This window comes from Calidris pugnax, unplaced genomic scaffold, assembly GCF_001431845.1.
Source record: "Calidris pugnax isolate Ruff unplaced genomic scaffold, ASM143184v1 scaffold211, whole genome shotgun sequence".
Classification (NCBI taxonomy): domain Eukaryota; kingdom Metazoa; phylum Chordata; class Aves; order Charadriiformes; family Scolopacidae; genus Calidris; species Calidris pugnax.
This window is the reverse complement of record NW_015091083.1, coordinates 3,094,293-3,116,016: the sequence shown is the minus strand read 5'-3', so window position 1 is coordinate 3,116,016 and position 21,724 is coordinate 3,094,293. Positions and strand designations below refer to the sequence as shown.

General features: G+C 38.7%; 1 protein-coding gene across 7 annotated transcripts in view; it reads right to left on the bottom strand.

Moving 5' to 3' along the window:
* Positions 1–21,724, bottom strand: part of UNC79 (unc-79 homolog (C. elegans)) — a 108,295-nt gene that overhangs the window by 47,817 nt on the left and 38,754 nt on the right. For 3 of the 7 annotated variants that reach the window (XM_014957642.1, XM_014957644.1, XM_014957647.1), the window contains exons 23-32: positions 20,752–20,909; positions 20,220–20,401; positions 19,096–19,297; positions 17,274–17,453; positions 16,152–16,217; positions 10,346–10,632; positions 7,992–8,174; positions 7,016–7,178; positions 3,980–4,132; positions 1,303–2,526 (exon numbers count right to left, since the gene is read on the bottom strand). In XM_014957642.1, the coding sequence (XP_014813128.1) occupies positions 1,303–2,526; positions 3,980–4,132; positions 7,016–7,178; positions 7,992–8,174; positions 10,346–10,632; positions 16,152–16,217; positions 17,274–17,453; positions 19,096–19,297; positions 20,220–20,401; positions 20,752–20,909 (2,798 nt within the window). The remainder of the gene's footprint in view (positions 1–1,302; positions 2,527–3,979; positions 4,133–7,015; positions 7,179–7,991; positions 8,175–10,345; positions 10,633–16,151; positions 16,218–17,273; positions 17,454–19,095; positions 19,298–20,219; positions 20,402–20,751; positions 20,910–21,724) is intronic. The other 4 variants (XM_014957646.1, XM_014957648.1, XM_014957645.1 and 1 more) reach the window with 3 other exon arrangements.

Below are 21,724 nucleotides of genomic sequence, written 5' to 3'. Positions count from 1 at the left end.
GTTTATTTTATGGTAACTTACACTGTCAATGCAGAAAGAATAAATAAAAAAAACTTCCAAGTGTTGATGGCTGGTTTCAGCATATCCTACAAAATCTGTGTTTGTATCCTACAGTATCTGTGCTGTAAAAAGTCTCAGGTGGGAGACTCTGTAGCCCAGCATCATGCACTTGAAGAAACAATCCATTTGAATATTTAATTCAGAGATCAGTTATATCAGAAGCCCTTCTAAAACACATGGAAGTATAATAGGCTGACAAAGCCTGAATAAGGCTTTGAAATGATAATCAGCCCATTATGATGGTGATATTAAGCCTACCTAAATGAATTACAACAAGTATGTTCTCAAATAAGCTAATCAATAAGGCAAAACAAAACAGAAGAGATACATTGAACTACCCAAGTCACTGAATTACTTAGTTATCTGAATTGCCTGTATCAGCCTGTAATGTAAGTGAGCACTCAATGAGTCACTGAATGTTTTATGCTCCCCTTGGATGGCATACTTAGATGCATACAACCAAATGACCATCATACATGCCATAACCCAAGGCTACATGTGGTCTGTCAAAACTGGGACAGCCCTTCCAAGCAGTTCCAAGGATGACAGTGTTAGTTAGTTAGTTTACTGAATGAAAACTGTCCCTGAGGAATGGTCAAAAAAGCATTTGAGTCTAATTGCACAATTCTTGCATGGCCATTCTTCTCTAAGAACCTACATGAAAGGTTCAAAAGCACTCATCTCTCTTTTGTTTTTACAAAGCTCCAGTGGTTCTTCAGCTTATTGGAACCATAAATGAGAGGAAAGGTCTGGAACATAAATGGAACAGAATAACTATGATCACACTGAATGATTTCTCCTTGTAAAAGTGGAATATCGTAATAGGAAATTATACTACAGTTCCCTCTGAAGCAATAAAGAAAGAAGTGAGGTCAGGAACACATAAATATTCCCCATCACTTCACTGGCAACAAAGAACTGAGGCCTGAAGGATTATTTCCTTTTTTAATTAATATGTTATAAAAGACTAGTGTAATTCTAATAACAGAAAAATCCTGAACAAAAACAGCCACAGAAATAAAGAGGCAGCTCCATACAGTTTTTAAAACTGACATGTCCAACTGCAAACTAAGGGAATGGCCAAAACATACCTCATCTCCACCCAAAAAGCTTAGCAACAAAACCCTGTATTAAAATAACCCATCACATACTATATATACACATCTCTCCTTGCACTAGTCTATTACTTAGACTCCTTTACACTGTAATAAGCTTTTTGATTGGGTCAGAGAATGAACTCACCTGCCTCCTTCTGCTCTCCCAGCTTGTCAAGAATGTTAAAGGAAATGTCCAGGTATTCTCTCTGAATAGCGCTCACAGCAATCTTCCTCTGCTTCCTCTGGCGAGGAACAATCTGAATCTTAAATTCTGACTCTTCAGTCTCCTCTTCTTGCTTCTGCTCCGTGTTTTGCTCAGTGTCAGACTCTGCGTTGGTATCAAGTTTATCACTTTCTGTTTGGTTTTCAGAATCTTCAGGTACTTTAATAAGGACTGTCTTTACACTGGGGCTTGGAATTGCTCCACTAGGTCTAATGTCCTCCACATTGAGATCGGAGTTATCATCAAGGGACATTTCTGGAAGGGCAAATGACTTCTGCAGCAGGTCCCTTTTCTGTTTCAGTGTCAGTGGGTTCCCACAGGACATGTCGTGAAGTTCTTCCGGCTTAACTAACTCTGAAGAGTCCTTTTGCTCTTTGGGTGAAGTGGAAAGGATCTCATCTATTCCCATTGAAGCATTGTTGCTCGAATCCTTAGAACTAAAGTCTTTGGAGCAATCTTCAATGCTGAACTGGACTAGCGGAGTTGTGCTGAGGCTGAGTGCAGAGACATTGATAGGAGTTGAGGGAGATGAAGCAGCAGTTTTGCCAGAGACCTCATCATTCAGCTGGTTTGTGGTTTCTTCTTCTTCATCGCTCTCCACTATTCTAAGGGGAGGAAGTGGTTCAAAGACTAAAGAGTCACTGTCCGAAGTGGAGAGCACTGAATGCTTTTCAGGACCTGATGTTGAGTCAGAGGACAAATCTATCAGATCTAAATCTTCCTTGGGACCAGCAGGTTTAACTGGAGAGTCCACTTTCACTTCATAGGTTTCCATGCAATTTAGCCTAACTTCTGGTATGACAGGTCTTCTTGTTTCCTGGAAACTCTCTGTATGAGGAAGATTTTCTTGTGTTTCTGTATTTTCAGCTTTAGTAGAAGAATTCTGCCGAGATCGTCCATAATCACTCTGCCTGTGTATGGCGTAAGCAGCAGGGACAGGTGGTTTTTCTAAGTCACACCGGTCTATGCAGGACTTCCTGCGATGTTCATCTAATGAAAACAACAGGGAGTCTGCATTCCCTATATCAAGAGATTTTTGTTTTAGAGAGCGCAGTTTTTTTTTCTGAATGCTTTCTTCTCTCACACAGCGTAGAATACTGTCTTGTAAGGCCCCCGTCTCTCTATATTCAGCCAGCTCTATTTCACCTGATTAAAACAGAAAGAGCTAATACTACCTCAGTTGGAGACTTCTGGCAGATATGTTCATCTTTATCTCACAATTCAACATGACTGGCATTTCAAATACAAACCCAGTATTAGTCAAAATTGTCTAGATTTTGTTTTAACCTCAGAGCCCCGTTACATAGACTTTTACAATGAACAACAACAAGAAGATCCCTACTGTTTGGGTAATAGGGTTTATCTAAATTCTATCCAAATTCTACTCATCCTGGACAGATGTACCCTGAAGACAGACTGTGTAACCTTATTCATTGAAAAGAAGATGGCACAGGCAAGTAATTTCTACAGACACTTGGAATGGCTGCATTAGGCATGAGAGATGAAAGAAGAAAGGAGCTACACAGACTACTCTGAAGAGGTTTCCAAACGATGGACATCATTTGGACATCAGCGTACATTACAGTAATACACCTACATGTCATTCCCTTCAGCAAAGTGGGCTTAAAATGGATGCTTCTGGTTCAAGAAGCAAGCTAGCAACAGCAGCAAGGATGTGGCAGCACAAGCCTGAGATCAGAGAAGTGTTCAGAGAATTTCTCCCGCAGTGATCCTAGACCTCAGCAGAGTGTAGCAACCATCACACCACAGTCATACCCCCACCATCCCCGGGAGGAACAAAGTGAGCACAGTTATACCTGCTGGTACTACCACTGCACTGGTATTTTGATATGTGAACACATTCATTGAGAACATTTTAAAAGGTTATCACTGCTGTTATTACGAATGACATATTTTCACGTAAAACAGAATACTCCTGATCATTATTACCCCCATATTTCAAAATGCTCCACATATGAATCACCATGCAAAAAAAGCGATGAGAAAAGTTAATGTTTGCTCTACTCAGAATCATTCCCCACCTCATGCAAAAACCTGAGAGAAAAAAAGACAGGAGGGTGGTGGTGGAAATAGCTTCATTTTTTTTAGGGTATTCATTTCAGAAACCTAAATTTGAAAGCAAAATCTTTCCTATATTTTGAAACCACCAAATGACCCTTTTTACCTATGGAAAACCATAATATTTGCAGCGGCAACAACAAATTTGCTTACCCTGGAGTCCCACCTCATCCAAGAAGAAATCAATTTCTGGGTAAAAATAAATTTGAGTAAAAATCTTCAGCCCAATGGTGGAAGAAAATCGCAACAAATACAATTAAACATTTTTACATTCAAAAGAGCTTTAAGTTTCAGAAAACAACTGCTAATTTTAGATATTTTTATTTTGGAGTGGCTACTTTGAGATTCTTTTGAAAGAATTCATTCAGGGAAACGAGGAGCACCTGCTCTCAAAAGTCAGACAGAGTACTTGTATTCAAATCAGGCAGTGCAACAAACTCTACAAAGAAAGGTGGTAGCTTGAAACTGAGATTAGGAAATTGATTTCTGCATGATTTTATACCGACAAAACAATTCATACTTCTCTGAGCATTCATCTCAACTGGTTGATATTTCACCATTTTGCTGCCACCAATTCTTTTCAGTCTTGCAAAGAAAGTTTGAGATTCTTTATTGCAAGGTCCAGTTGGTGTATCATGAATATCAGATTCATCAAAAACACTGTCTTCCTCTGCTGGAGAAAGAAAAAACTTTATTACTCTTAAGAGAGTGCAATTCCTTGAATGAAAAGCCGTCTATGTAACAAAACCTCAGCTAGTTTCAATTAAACTTGAATTGGAAAATGAAGAATCATCTGAAGTTTGCAAGACAATTTATTTCCCAGGTATAACTTCCATTCTTGTTACATCTTGAATTAAGTTCAGAAAGGACAGAGATAAATGAAAAATGGGTTACAATGCAACAAAAGTATACCAGAGCTTTTACCATTCTAAACTGATGTTTTCTACTGATAATAATACAGATTTCTTTAGATGGAAGAAATACAATAGATTTGAACACTGACTCAAGTAAATAACTTCTATAGTGCTCAGTGAGAAATGGTAAGTTGAAGAAGACTGAAATTAGTAAAAGAACTGCAAGGTCAGTAATAAACTAACAAAATAGGAAAGTGAAAAAAGGAAGAAATGGATAATCTTGGGAAGCTGGTAATAGTAATAGAATTAGACCTAAGATTAAGAATTATGAAATTATTGATCTAAGTGGTAACAGTAAAATATTATGCTCAAGTTTAAGACCTGCTGGTTGAAAAAGAAAGATCCAAATCTATTTATTCATCAAAAAATAACCACATCACCCGTATCAGAGAGCTATAAAAAAAAATTTAAAAAAAAATAAAAATCCATATCTGTCATGTCTAGTGGTTCATCTCCAAGGAAACAAGAAACACTACTGGGACAATAAAGAAAACAGACCACTCAAGAGAAGAAACAAAAAAGTTTGCCTTGTTTATTCTAGTATGCAAACATGGAGAGGAAATGCATTTAGTGTCTAGGAGTGAAGAGGCAAGTAACCCAGAGTCAGAATGGCCAAAAACTGCTTACTTAAACTGGACATTAACATCTTTAGCTTTGAAATGGCTGGAAAGTTTCTACTATATGTGAAACTATGGAACTGCCACCTAAAAGCATCGAAGATACCTAACTGATACAATGAATCCAGAAAAATCAAAGTTGCTAGTAAGATTTTCTACAGGATCTGGGTTTAATAAGTTAGGAGATCACTTATAATGTCCTGTGTTTAACTTCTTCCCCTTGGCAACAAGTGCTTCTTCTCACAAGATTTACTGCCAGCTCTACAAAAGTCTATACACTTGCCATGATCCCCACAACAAAGTTTGGCAGAAAAATTAGAAAAAAGGTTCAATAGTGGGAAAATCCATCTTTAGTACAGGGATTCTCGCTGCCTGACAACGAAATCCTCATCTGTTGATCATCTAAACATCACCTTTGATGACGAGAGCAGCACACACACCACCTGATCAGAGACTAAACAAGCCTCCTTCGAAAAGGTGGGAAAGGCTTCAACTTTCTAAGTCACTATGGAATTATATTGGCCGCTTCTTGCCAGTGGAAGAAAACTCTTCTACATCCTCTTTTTTCTGCAGCATTTCAGCAAAGGAGGAGAATGAGCCCTAGGATTATGTCAGCATTTACAGAGAAAAATTTGCCCATTTATGGTCCTTTACCTCTGAGCAGCCCAAAGCCCTTCAAAACAGCTTTGGAAAGCAAGTAAATATTATTCTCCTTACTTTGAACAGAGAGAAACAATGATGAAGGGAGACACAAGGCCACACAGGGAATCAATTTTGGACGTGGCATTGGAACTCCAAGTTTTCTAAACCTGACTTGGCACTTACTGTGAACTGCAAGCTGGGTACTTAGAAGGTTCTCAGAATTAGTCCAGAAACTGAATGCATTTTATAAATGTATTATTACTACCCTCAGCATTATTAAGTCATTATTAATTAAGTCATTAGCTTAAAGACAAATTCATAGTAAGTCCACCGTTATTTGAACACTCTTAGCCCTCCTCTAGCAACACGAAATGTCCAAGTGAGAGAGAATATGCAATACATCACTTGCAGCCATTTTAAGGTTGCTTTGATTTGCTAGAGCTGAGTAATATGGTATTCAGGTAAACCAAGTTTTGTGTCCTTGTTCTGCTGGATATTTCGTCATGAGCAACAAGCAGCAAAAGAGGAAAAGGTACTAACACGCATAAAAAGAGTGCTTCTTGTATTCATCTTTGGAAGAGTTTGCTGCACACTAGGAAGACTGAGAAAAGGGTGTAAATAGCAAATAAGCAACTAAAAGGCAAAATCAGAAGAACCTGTTAAACTTTGATGATAAATATTTATCACGTAATAAACTTCACAGTTGTAAGGAACTACACTCAGTGACACAGTGTTGGTTCAAGAACCAGCCTTACACCAGTTCACACCTGTACCTCTGCTACAGCTAGCAAAGCTACAGTTGACAATCCGATGCAGTCGCTAAGGGCTGAACGCAAAGCTACAGTTGACAATCCGATGCAGTCACTAAGGGCTGAACCATTCATTCTCCTCCGCCTTTAGACATTCACATCACACACACCTGTGTGTAAACTTAGTCAACTTCAGCTCCTTTTACAGAGAAAAGCAAACTATAAACTGAAATCATCATTTTTTTTCTTCTCAACATCAAATATTTGCTACTATGCCATGTTATTAAAAGTTTAATCAGAATATGGTGTCAGGTTGGTTGCACACCTTGTGTGTGGGCATAATCTGTTCATATTATCATAGCAAATGCCAAGGACTACCCATGGCATGGCATGGTGGCTGAACTACCAAACTCCCTCCGAGAGATGTTAGACTGCTGTGCTGTGCTTAGCCTACAGAGAAATTCTGAATTTCTTTTACTATAGATGGCTACAGCTGGTCAGGTTAAGTCACATCGTGGACTTCATTCTGAGTATTATGTTCTAAAATTCAGACCATATGTACACACTTCTACAACATCAAAGACTTCATTAATTGAATCAATGACTAACATATAAATGAGAGTGTTAGAAGTACCTTTTTCCTTTTCACTGTATCGGCTTATGTTACTGTTGTCACTATACAAAGGACCAGCAGTTGCATGGGGCTTGCAGCTGTGATATTGAGCGTTGAGGGTATTGACTGTGATGTGGATTAGGTGAAGTACAATCTTGCTGATTTCACAGTCTCTGTAGGGGTACTGTTCAGTGAAAGAGAAAAACTTGAGCTTAAAAACTAACTTTTCTCCTTGGATAAACATTTAGGTGGTAAAATAGAAAAATGACATGAATATTGTCAGCTGGATGCCCTTCGCCTTCCTTTGATCATACATTTCTAAATACATCATGAGAAACAGGACAATTTTCAGCTTTGTACACAGAATTATTTTAAAAAAAAAAATCCCTATTAGTGACATTTAATATTTATTTTCTTGATTTTTATATGACAAAACCAACTATTAATAATAATGCAAAAGGTCTCTCATCAGAACTATTCTCCAAATACTACATTTCAATGAGCACGTTATCATTCATTTCCAGTGTCTCCACTTCCTTGGAAGCCCTACAGACCTGCTAGAAATTTGTTCAGCATATCAAAAGTATCCACAGCTCCATTTTAGCACATAAGCACATTACAACAACACTTCCCAAAAAGAATACAAGCTGTTAAGCTGACCCACCCATTTAAAGTTACTAATTTTTTTTAAAACTAATTCTAAGCTACTCAAAATATTCTTAATTGGAACTCTATATAGCATTTTCCTATTTTCAAATCTGTATTTTTCTTTCTCAGGTAACCATCTGAAAGACAATATAGACAGCAGAAGCAGTAAGTCAGCAGAACAGGTCAAAGACTAACTACTTCAGACACTGAAGTTAAAAGCAGTGAGTAAGCAAATTAAAGTGTTCTTTACAGTTCCTTTCACTTGCAGTACAGTTAGCTGTTCCCTGTAATAAATTTCAAAGCAACGTGTAAATTTTAATGTGGACAGCATCTTTTTAAGATGGCTCACCTTGTAGAGAATGACAAGCAAAGCCTTTAACCACATCTGCCGAATGTGAGGTTTGAGGGACCAGAGGGAGCAGCGAGGAGGCTGCTGAAAGTAATGCCTTAGCTGAGGACAAGAGCAATATTTCAACACCTGCACCACCAAGGGAAGAAGGTGTTTTCCCAGGTTGATGTTATAGTCCATCACCTGAAAAGAATATTAGCACAGGAGTTAGCTCACCAAAATCAAATCCACTGATGTTGAAAAGCAAAATAATTAATACAGGTGAGGTATTAGTTAAGTGAAAAGAAACAGAAGTTTTAAAGGAAGTCTCACTATCAGAAACTTTCTGCAAGCTTGTCATGTTATTTTAGCTAAACAGGTAAAATGAAGCAAAATAAGATGTGTTCTGAAAGCCTTTCATCCTGCACAATCTAAACTTTAACATGCATTGGCAAGTTCATAAAACATATTATATGCTGGGATTGCCTTGTATTATAGCACAAGTTGATCCCGCTTTAACAGACAAAACCATATTAGGTATATCCCATGCTTAACATCCATGGATGGATGCAGTTGTGGGTTTTGGCAGGGAGGGTTGTGTATTTTGGTTATTTGGGGTTTCTGTATTAACACTGCATTGCCAGTTTTCATTATTTTCAAATTATTTCATATTATTGCATGCTTGCAACATTAGCTGTTAGGTTTTTTTTTAAAACCTATGTTCCCTATGTTCTGAAATCAGGTAATGAAACAAAAAAGCCCACTCTTCACTATAGCAAAGGTAAGAGTGTTTCTGCAATGTTATACAGAAAGTCTAAGCATGCAAATACTACAGGATCAAAGAATAAAATTAATGAAAAATATTACTTTTGTCTAAATAAAATGCTCATCAATTTTAAGTGGTGGTGTTGCTGTAGACAGGTTGCTGTTATCACTGCTAGTCATAAACCTTGACTCCATCATGACCTTTGAAGAGCATCATGCTATTTGGTACCTATCCTAGAGGTTCGAACATTGGTGGTTAGGTACAGTGTGGGCATATATTCCCACTACCCTGACACAACTGTTTTCAATTAAAAATGCATTGCTATTTTTCATTATCTCCTCATCAGACTTGCAACATTAAATATTTTTGTTTAAAGCCGTATGTGCTGAAATCAGCAGCTAAAGTAGATCACAACAAGGATCCACCAAGCCCCTGTCTCTGATGCTACTGGCTGACATCCAGGAAGGTGGAAGAGCAGGCCAAGCAAACTCCAGCACAACCCCTGAGATCTAACACATCCCGGCAGTTTCAGTGAACTTTGTGTGCTCTATCATCAGGAGCCCTGTACATCTAAACAGACACAAACATCAGTTTCATCCACATCATCCATTTCCCTCAGGTCTTTATTTCTTGGTTTGGTTTTGTTTTCATTACAAGTGAATGAGCCTAATTCACAAACACAGAACTCATCTCACCCTCCTGAACAAGCAGACTGGAGGTTTTTCTCTAATTCTCTAGTTTGATGTGCAGCTGTCTCAAATTTTTGTGCTGCATGCACGGAGCTAAATAGATGAATCCCATGTCTATCCATGTAGGGTGAGGCTGTTGAACAGATAATAGATAATCACCAAATATGGTTGTACCCTGCAATGCTGTGTCTCCTCGGGCTGTGACAGCTGTTACATTGCACGGTTGGGAAAAACTCATCCGTACAAGGCAGGCAGCGCCCTGCCTCAACACAGCACATACTGCAACGCAAACATGTCTTAAGCCCAGCAGACCCATTTTTTTTAAGTTGTCACAGGCAGGTCTGGAATAAATGATGCTGCAAACCCTGAGCAGAGCCCCGCGGGGGACACCGAGCCGGCCCCGCCTCCCCGCCAGGCTGGTACAACAGCGCCACCCTGCGGGGACACACCGCACGCACACAAACCCGGCCGCTGCTGCTGCTGCTCGGGGGAGAAAAAGGCATTTTTTGCTTTCAAGAATTCCACATACACAGATTTTATGATGCAAAATACTAATTTTTTATATGGGGTGGTATTTGCATGCCTCCATGCACACAAAACCATTATCTCTACGCCCAATGATGCAGCAAGTTCAGAGTAGTAGGAAGTTACTAGTATACTTTTATTTAAGTATTTCCTTTTTAACTGCAAAGCAAAAACCTACAGAAAGCACTTTATTAGGCTACACAGAGCCTTCTGTAAGTAGAGAACAAGCTGCCATCCTCCTTTGCAAACCCTTTCACTGACTGAAGAGGTGTTAGGAAATTTTCAGTAGGATTACCACATTCAACTATTATTTTGGTACAAAGAAGGCCGTGCTACCACCATTTCAACAACAGGCAGGAAGACAGCTGCAAAAAGTATTAAGTGCTTTCACCTACTTGTGCTATTCCTGCAATGAAGGCGTTGAAGCAGGTTGAAACACGCATTTTTTGTGGAGCGATCATGAAGCATCCTTCCTGCTGATCGTAGCCCAGCAGGACGTACAGATGGCGCTTGACGGTATTGAAAGCTTTAGCGCTGCTGATGTCCGACTCAGCACTGCTCTCATCCTTTGCCATGAACTTCATTAGCACGGTGATCAGCTGGTGGACAGTCTGGTGATCAATCCCAGCGTCCTCCGGCAGCAGGTCCTTTATTGTATTATCATTCTCTGGGGAGGGTTGTCCTATTGGCACAAGAGAGACATTGGTATCAGTCACTGGGTAAGGCTGTAAACAGGGTGCAGAATACACCAGAATATTTTTCCATTGCTCCATTTCTGCCCAAATACACACGGTGAAGTCACAGGAGACAGGCATGCATTTCTGAGGGCACTGTTCCTCTGTTCCTCAGGCTCAACAGCACTTTAACAGCTACTGTGAACGCTGAACCCCATTTCTCAGCTTTCCCATGTTCAACTGAGCTGCTTGTCTTCCCATCCCAGTGCGTTTCTGCCAGATTGAACAGTTTTATTCCTTCACATCTATACTTTAAATGAGAATCAAACCCCACTGCCACCAAATTCAAATCTGGCATTGTTTTCAGTCTCTCCTCAGCAAAGGTTAGTCTTTGCCGGTGGATGATGTACAAAATGGCAAGTGTAGGAGATGGAGAGAATTATACCAAATAACGCTAAAACAAAGAATGAAGACTTCCCCTTTTTGCATGGAGTCCACATTTCCCCTCAAGGCAACTTGGGCCAAAATGTAGGCACTATATTAGGTTTTGGGACACTATGTATTATGTCAAAACTTTCATGACTTTTTTGCAGAGAAGCAGCCTAAGACTTGGTTTTATAAACACTGAATGGAAATAATACTTTGTGTGGGAATATGATCGTGTGAAAGACAAGAGGGTACTTACAAGGCACAAGGAAGCTTGGGTGCTGGCTATCACTATCCAAGCAAAACAGACACACTGCAAATAACATTGCCAACAAGGCAAGTATTTTCATACTTCAATATTTTTTTAAAAATCCAGTACTTCCTGTTACTTTTAAGACCATTTATCATTTCTAGAATTCTCTAGTAATTGGCTTTGGAGTTACCCTCCCATTTCACCTTTTTTTAGTACTCAAGATCTATGATATGTCAACATCAGAAATTCAATTCATGAAAAACGGCAGCTATTTCACACATCAGTATATCCAATTATTTTTATTAAATAATTCTGAATAAATGTATGGGTAAAGCACAGTGAAGTATAGTATTTTAACATGTTCTATTTTAAAACAGGAATATAATTTAAACGCTTCTCTATAGATAAAATGCATTATCTGTGAATTATATGCAAAATAAATAAAAATTATTTCCACCAGGATAATCAAAGGGAACTGCAAATATTATTTTGACAGCATGAAAATCGGGTGATACTTGAAAATTAAGTTTTAATGACAACATAAGTTTTAGTTTGCTCATTAAACACTACAACTGTTAACAATTACAATGAACTGTTACTAAAATCTATTCTGACATATTTTCTGATCCGTAGTTAAAAATCTGTCTAACAGCAAATAACTGAGATAAAGCAAACCGGTATCAAACAGAATTATAAACAATCTACTTGTTTTCACTTCAAGGATAAATCCTTTCAACTATAGGAAATACTCCCTACTTTTGCAAGAACAGTGGGAAGTTTGCAGGACAAGCAAAATTAGCTCAAGACCATTTATCATTTCTAGAATTCTCTAGTAATTGGCTTTGGAGTTACCCTCCCATTTCACCTTTTTTTAGTACTCAAGATCTATGATATGTCAACATCAGAAATTCAATTCATGAAAAACGGCAGCTATTTCACACATCAGTATATCCAATTATTTTTATTAAATAATTCTGAATAAATGTATGGGTAAAGCACAGTGAAGTATAGTATTTTAACATGTTCTATTTTAAAACAGGAATATAATTTAAACGCTTCTCTATAGATAAAATGCATTATCTGTGAATTATATGCAAAATAAATAAAAATTATTTCCACCAGGATAATCAAAGGGAACTGCAAATATTATTTTGACAGCATGAAAATCGGGTGATACTTGAAAATTAAGTTTTAATGACAACATAAGTTTTAGTTTGCTCATTAAACACTACAACTGTTAACAATTACAATGAACTGTTACTAAAATCTATTCTGACATATTTTCTGATCCGTAGTTAAAAATCTGTCTAACAGCAAATAACTGAGATAAAGCAAACCGGTATCAAACAGAATTATAAACAATCTACTTGTTTTCACTTCAAGGATAAATCCTTTCAACTATAAGAAATACTCCCTACTTTTGCAAGAACAGTGGGAAGTTTGCAGGACAAGCAAGTATAATCCTAATGTTGTTCTTGCATGCTTGTGTTGGGGTTAACAGCAAGAAACTAATATCCACTTAATCTGTTAGAGTTACTTACATGTCTTAGGGTTTCTGTAAATTCATAGTTGTATATTTATAGCAAATACTAAGAATTATTTTAATATTCTAATTTACCCATATTCTCAATGTATTATGCTATTCTGACAAGAAACTCCTTTGCTGGTAAAACTCAGCTGTCTTACACTGCAGTTTTGCTGGTGAAGAAAGTGTGTGTCTTTAAAAATAATTTTAAATATTTTATGTTTTATTGGTCTGTGAGCAAAGGGGTTTGTTTGATTGGCTGTTTTGCTGAGCCTGGTAGAAGGCTGCTATTTTTATGATAGATGAAAATGGAAACTAGGGGGGAAATTTTCAGAATCACTTTTACTGAAACCAGTAAAGGAAAGTTACTCTTATTTTGGTAAAAAGAAACAATGAACTTCACATTATATAATATTTTTTATTCCAAAAAGTTTTCACTGGGATTTTTTATTTATAGAAGCCTTTGTTCAAAATAAAAATTCTCTATCCAAACTTTTGCTGGACCAAGATTTGCAGATGCAAAAAGAAACCAATAAATTCTGAAATAATTAGAATGAGAAATACAGCAAGCTCCATTTTCAGAAGCACATTATAAACGTATATAGAAAATAAATTTAGACTCGTGGACGACAACTGAGAAAGAATCTTTCCACATATTATACCCACACTAAATTTTTCCATGAAATTGTATCCGAAAGCCACTATTTTTATAAAGATGATACTAGACCATTTTTTTCAGCCATACTCATTTTTAGCTCTATTACATGTTGTGAGATTTTCCATAAAACAAAGGAGATAAAATTGAATGAGTCAAAGGATCGTGGGGCTCTAAATAAATCCTGGTTCTCCAAATAGAACTCAGTGAGTAATTATCTGAAAAGATTAACCTATTTTACTTCCACTTGCTGAACAACATAATTTAGAAGCTCAGTGATGAAATGCTTAATTTTGCCATGACTTTGTAACACTAACACCAGTTAACAGACACTTCCAGGACTTTTCCTGACATTTTACTTTCCAGAAATACTATTACACTTTCTGAAGCGTTAAAATCCCATTTCTCAAAGGAAACTATACAGCAGGACACAGCAAACAGAGCTTTGCCCCGAGTAGTTGGTGATTCTTGTAAGGATCAAGTCTAAGGAATGTCAATGACCTCCTGTTCTTACTTCTAACGCAGAAAACTGAAATGAACCAGCAATGGGGAACTGCTCATTTAAAACTACAAAAACCTTATGATCCCATTTAGGCAACAGATTTTCAGAGTCCAGAAAACCTTCCTCTGCTGTTTGAAATGAGTCTTAATTTATATCAAGCTTGAACTAAACTTTCACTTCATTAATACATGATATAGGGTATCCTGTACCAAATCAAGCTGTTTAGAGTCAAGCTAAGAATGCAAAACCAAGGCAACCCTGTCTTTATGTGGCTATGGTGGCTTTTACCCCTCAAAATGTGTGCACATACATATACAATTTGTGTATGCGTGTATATACAAGGTATATACATGCACACAACCCCAGGAAAACCTTCTCACATCACCACACACACAGCCTTCTAGTTAATATACAGCCACCACTCCTAAATTCAATCTAGACTTACGTGCACAGATTCATCTCTTGATTCACGTGTCCCCTTCTATCAGAACCCTTTACCTTCAAATTACTTTAAGGCATACCACAATGTAACGTAAAACATCAGATCACAATTCTATCATGCTTTGTCCCAGTTGTGATCCCTGTGCCTATCAATGACACTCTCTACAGGGTACTGTAAAGGACAGAGGAACAAATACATGATCCTGGTGTCTAGTCCCTACAGAACCCACATTGAATTCAGCTTCCATTTGAACTGTGCAAGGACCACAGTTTTAGATCTAGAAAGAACAGATGAGCCTGAGGACTAGTCAATTCGAGTGATATGTATAAAATTAATGTTTTTCTACGGCAGATGTACAGCCTACGTTTAGGAGTCCGTTAGTTCTCTAGACGAATCACATATGCTCAGTACTGCCAATGCAAAGTGTTAAAAACTATGAGTCAAATCTTAAAAAAAAACCCCAACCCTATTTTACGAAAATAAGATTTTAGAAAGAAATAAAACTGGGCAAGAGGAGAGGGACAGTCATTTGTCTCCTAGTTTCCAAAGTATCCATGATAATTTTAAATCATGTTATCAGACTCTTCTTCACATCAGTGGTTACTAACCACACGCAGTTTTTTATATAAACGTTTTAGTGGAATCTGAATTTGCAGCTTGGGTGATAAATTACCTGAGTCTGGAAACAGAAGCTTTGGAATACCAAAATGCATCTAATAAATCACAACGGCTAACAATATTTACTGTGAGACCGACACTTCTTATGTGACAAGTTTCCTTAAGACCAGTATATAGCAAGCGAATGGTGCTATTAAATAAAGAACAATCATTCACTGACACCTTTGTTCATGGCACCGTTATTTCATTTGCTCCTTCTGTGAGCCTGTGACAACCCGCACGTATGCTCTGCAAGGAACTGGTTGATTTCCAGCTCTCACTGGGCTAGTATGACAGGGCTGTATACTGCTACTGCAGAAGCTCTCTTAGTCCATTTCACAGCCTAGTCAGTGCCCACGCTGGCAAAGGTGTTCTCCTCTCAGATGATTGCCCAGGAAGCTGATCTGTTCTCATTCTGAATTTGTGCCTGTTGGAAATATCGCAAGTCTTGATGAAGGAATATGAGATCTGAGATTTTTCACTTCCAAATGGTGGGTCTACACAGGAGTCAGAGCAAGAACTGTCAGTAGTCACAATTATTTAGAGATTACTCAGACCCTGCTGAGCTAGCTATTCTACAAATGCCTGTCAGAAGGGTGACACCTTCACAAAATGTCATAAAACAAGGGACTTAAGATGCCCATAAGTATACAGAGGAGACAAAGGTAATTTACAGTACCAACAATCAAAAGCACTCTGTCTGCTGTCTCTAAAACCTGAAGGTCAAAGATCAGGCTGAAGATAGGTGACCCGTGGGGCCAGGCTACTAAAGATTTACTTGTTCCTGTGGGCACTGAAACACGGGATGGTGAGGCGCTGCTGGCATAGCTGACTACCTCTGAATAACTTCCAGCCCTGGAGCACTGTTTACAACTGGGGTCAGTTTTCAGTACAGATCAAGAGCAAAACTTTAATTTACACCTTCTGGAACCATGCTGAGGCATGATTCACTGTGTCTGATAGACAGCTTCCATCTTGCATAAGTTTATCTCATGAGTAAGCAAGAAATCCAGCACTAGTGCCTTCCTTTTCCTGTTCCACCAAAACACCCCCCTTGTCAAACCCACCTGGTGTTTGCTCTGGTGTTCCTCCAAGTGCTGGAGCAGACTGCTCATGTCTGGTCAAGCTCACAGCTTAAAAAAGACAAACAAACACACACACACAAAAACCAAGAGCAACTCTATTTTAAAAAGGCAGTACTGACATCTGCTTCAGCATATATTCAGTGCTAGCACATTTACGTTCATTTACTCATGCACTGTTGTCAGGCAGTGAGTGTAACTGTTTGAATTTCTGTCACTTTTGTGCCATACAGATTTTGTGCACCGTGTTCTGAACGACGGAGAAAAGCGGAGTTTTAGTTTTGCTGGTATGGGAGTCACCACACAGGAGCTCCTACACAGGCTCAGAAATTGGTCAAGAAGGATTACCTAAGAGTCCCAAAATATGGTGGTGTTTGTTTTGCAGAAAAGGAATTGCCCTTTACGTTAACGGTTCACCAGCACCCAGGTGTGAACGTTTTATCGGTTCCTATTATATGGGTAGGAGCAATGTGAGAGGTCCAATTTGAATATAGACTAATCTGTGTTTATAAAATTCTCTAAATGAGAATGGGTAAGCTTTATTTCTGTTTGGAAAGATATCTGTACAGCGCTCAATACAGGCCTATGGACTTCCAGCACCTAGGACCTCCTATACAAGCTGGCAGAAGGATGTGTTGCATGGGTGTTGTTTTCCTAACAAAGGGATTCTGAAGATATCCAAAAGCTCATTTGAGACATTAACAGTTGTTTTTAAGATGTCTAGCATATGCTACATGCACTGATTAATAATTACAGTTAATAAATAAATTAGAAACAGAGAAATTTTTCTGTAAACACTGTGTCTATTTTAGAAAAATCTAAACTGTGTATTAGCTACAAATAAAAATTAAGATCCATCCACAAACTAGTCTTGGAGCATTTGTTCTGGCATTTTAAACAAACACAGTATAGACATAATGTTTGTCTATGCTCTTTGTCAAACTCGCTAACTTGACATTATCTGAATAATGCCCAAATCAGTCAGAAACCTGAATTTTCTATCCCAGTTGGATAAATATTGATAATTACGATGTGTACCCAACAACAGGATACGATCCTAAGGGAGAAGATACAGACGTGTCACAAAAATATAAATAGATACTCAACGAATTTTGGTGGTTAAGGTTTCTGGAAGGGAGAGCGCTCTCTTTGACTCCACTGGTCCCTTCACACTGTCCCTCAGGGAACGCACACTCTTCTGACGATTACGTGCGAAACGAGCCCTCTTGATCTTCCACATTGCTGCATCACTGAGGTTGGCGACATTTGTCCGGACAGCAGTGATAGCTTTGCAAATGCAAGTGACCAAGTTAGGATTCATTCCACAGCATGGTGAGGCCCTAACGCTGCCAAGTGCCAAATGCATCTGGGCCCCAGGTCCCACTCGGGTCAAGAAAGCTTCACATGGGCTCAAGGGGTCCATCTGCAAGGTACTCATTTGCATGCTCTCATTCTGAAATCCATAAAACCCCAAACGGTGTAACTGTGTTTAAAATATTATGTTTAGAGTATTATGCTGTTACTTCTTTCTTTAGTGACTGGATACAAACCAGTCCTTGAAACTAAAAACCCGAATTTCAGGCTAAGGGAATATGAGGTGGCCTCTATTTAAAATGGTAGAAATCTTATGAGTATGGATGACATTTAATGCACTCAGAGCCAAATGTGCCCACTAATTTTATCTCACTGACTTCCTGTCTCCTGCCTACACCTATCATCCTGGATTTGAACAGCATCTCCAAAAATCTGTGTGGTTATGTATCTACATGGGTGTTACCACCAGTATCACTGCATGTCTTAATGGGGTCACCAATACTTTTCTATGCTCATGTCTATAGTGCATTCAAACCTGTTAAGTTTAATTATCTCAGAGACTAAAGCTGGTGAGCCCATCCTTTATACCACGTCATGTCTTTGAAAAGGCAAAAAGAAAGCTTAAAAAGAAACCTGAAAAATGTTTTGCATATTTTAAATTTTAAATCACTCCCAAATATGCATATTTAAAGATATGGCCCTACATTTGCAGCCAGAGGTGCTAGATACTAGTGCTCAGATTCCCTCCTCGGGGCACAGCAGGAGTTCTCAGCTTTGGGTCAAGCTACTTGCATCTGGAGAAGAAAATATGTTCGCAATTCCACCCACCTCCTGCATGGATGCAGCAGCAGCACCTGGGCTTTTTTAGGCACTGGGCTCCATGCAAGTGTAGGAGGAGGTGTTAGGCTGCTGAGGCAGCACACACTGTCCCAACAGCTGCCCCCCTCTCCTCCAAGCAACTCAGATGGAAACAGATCTACCTCATGGGTAAGATCTGCCCACTTGGGTAAGGAAGTTTCCAGTTACTCAGCATGTCAAACAATCATGCAAGAATTATTTTTTAGCCCCCCCCAGTGAATGGAAGGAGACATCAAGAGCCCAAGTATGAACAGGACAAACACAAACATTTGTCGCTGCCGGAATAGTCCACTGAGCACCAGCTTTGAGTCCATGTGCTGTGCCCCATGCGTGTTTGCTTTTGAAGGGTCATACAGCTCCCAGGACTGCCTTTGTACAGACCACTACAGAGCAGGGTCAGGTGTGACCCAGGCCTTTGAGAATAGCAATGTTTATAGCTTAAGAACACATAGAAAAGAACAAGTGGGTTAATGCAGGTTGCAGCTGGTCACAGAACCAGACCATGTTTCAGCCAAGGCTGGCAATCGCATCCTAGTGAGAGTAAAACGTGACGCCCAAAGGTGCGACAGAATATAGCCTAATCTGTACTCAGGCAGTCAAAAATGCTCACTTCAAATTATGCTCTTTTGGCCTTAAAGATTACTTAATTTCAAAAAATTTATACAGGTGAGACCTACATCTGCCTCAGACCCCATGCAGGCAGCTGAAATTCCAGAAGCTGATAACAAGTGATCAGATTGATTTGGACTCTGCTTACTTGTTGGGAAAGGGAACTCTTTGTTGCAGTCCAGATGAAGCTGCGCTTCCAGAGACAAGGTCTCAAAGCGATTCACAAAGAACTCCCAGCTCAAAGCTGGAATATCCGCTTTTAGAAAATGAAGTAGCAAAAGCTTACTAAGAATGGTGGGCCTGTCCTTGACAACTGTGTCGAACTGGAAATCAAGGCAGAGGCAGAGACCCTACAGAGAAAAAAAAATAAAAATATAAAAATAACACCAACACAGAACTGAGAAGTGAAAATTTCAAGCATTTTTCAAAGCAAAGGGAGGTCAAAGCTCACAACTTCTGTTAATTACTACAGGATAAAGATGTAGCTCCTTTTTCCTGTCAAGTCCTTTAAATCAGGACTAGTGCTACTGGTTTCAATGGAAAAGTAAGGTAAGGAAAGAGATAAATGAACATCATATTTAGAACATAGTATTTGCTAAGGTTTTGAGCAATACAAAGATACAGGTAAAGTTCTGCCCTGCTGCAGATTTGGTACACAATATCAAATTATTCTCTTCACACACCCCTGCCTAAGAAAAAGTTTATGTTTAACCAACTGAACCAAGCCCTTAATTACAAAAGAAAAGAATCATCGAGCCCAAACAGAGGAAAAAAGATTACGTGGTGAAGTGTATCAATCAGAAGCACTTTGCCTCAAAATGTTTTTGTATTTTATTTGCACTAGAATTTTGGGTGTAGCATCAAGGTTTATGTTGGAGAAGAAAACCTGCACATTAAACATGAAAATGGAGTATACTGGTTACGGTCTCAGTCAACTCAGTGAATTCAAGTTCTCTAGAAACTACTTTGAAAAGGTACTATATGGATAAAGCTAGTAAATATTAATAGCTTTTTATAGGCAGTAACACTGAATTTTTTAAAATACATATTCATTCTATTCTCCAGAGAACTAGTACCAAATTGTGTACTATGCTAGGGCAGTATCATTTCCCTTGGCTATTTTGTGCATACGTCAATTACCAAGCCCCGTACAGCTTGCCTAAAGAGGTATCAGCAGTGACCATGATGCTGTACACCTGAACCGCTTTGAACTTCAGGTGAAAACCCAGATTCTTGTTTGAATGTATTTTTTTCCCCATGTAATGAACCTACCTGTAAAGCTGGCCTCTTTATGGTGTCAAGTAATAGCCCAGCTCTTGTAGCTACTGCTGGGTTGACATCTTCCACAGCAGTCAGGAAACAGCAGAATGCGTGAGCCAAAGAGTACTTCAGTAGGTGGTTTTTTGTCACAGAGTGAATATCCAAAAATCTGCACAACACAGCCACCTTCTCCACTGTACCAGACGTGCCCCCCAGACAAAGAAAATATGCACGTTAATTTAGGCAATGGCTTCTTTATGTCCTGATTAAAATACCACTCCTAGAAATATGCACCTCTGAGAAAGTAACAACAAAAAATATCCAGTAAGTGTTGTAATTTTGAGATTAATTATCTGAAAGCTTTTATGTTCTCCTCTACTTTACTGCATTTTTGTGCCATAGTTTTGCACCAGTCTACCTCCAAAACTCCCCAAAGCAGTAGAAAGATAATCATCTATTAAAGATCTCCTCAGTTATGGGAGAAAAACCTCTACCTCTTTGGTGAAGGAACAAAGAGCAAATAGCATACATTTCTCTGGCCTACCTGCTTCAAATCTCATCTTCCAATCTTTGCTGTTGAAATTGCTGTTTATGATTGTCCAGAAAATGTCAGCTCCATGGGGAAGCGAAAGTGCATGAAGCAGAAGTGGGACTGCCAGGGAAGAAAGCTGAGAGAACTCAGATTTCACAACTCCCCATAAGCTGGAAAGACCAAAAAGAGCAAGCCTGCTTATAAAAACACTCCTTTGACATGCTTTTTTCTAAATACAGCCTGCACTTTATTGTTGGCAGGAAAGGACTTTTCATTAAAATCTCTATGAGCCATCCTGGGCATTTATGTGAATACTACAGAGTTGCTGGTAGGAGAACAGAGCTACTTGTAAATCTTTAACTACAGCAGTTTTTCTTGAAAACCCAGATGTAAATATTCCTTACATTGAAACACTTCAGATTTGACAAGATTTTGCCTAATGCAAGACACAACTGCCGTGGAACATAATCTATGCTACAAATTAACAGTTTCAGCATGACCAGCTTCAGCACATAAGCCACATGAACTGTCTTGGCACCATGAATCATGTGCATCCACAAATGACTAAGACGTTGGGTGCTCACAATTTGCTGGTATTTAGATTCAGGACAGATTCTCTAGTCTGCTAAAACTCTACAGTCTCAGGAGATGCTCAATGAAATTGATACTGAGCAGCTGTAAGCGTTGAACATTATTTCAAAACATAATAGGCTGGTGTTTATCCAGTGAGCGTTCTGCAAAAGTCACTGCCTCCAAAGAGAATCTTAAAATGCACCGATTTCAGTCCAATTCAGTCTGATACTGAATGAAAAAACTGAATGAAAACTTCCTTTAGCTCTTGAAAATAAGATGCAGTACTGTTGTTCTCTCTGCTTTAATGCTAAAGCCCTATAAACTGTGTGGCGGCCTCTACATCATCTTTTATTTTATTTTGTAGAGTCAGAAAAGATACCTCGGTCTCAGGCAATGCTACTATTCAATATAA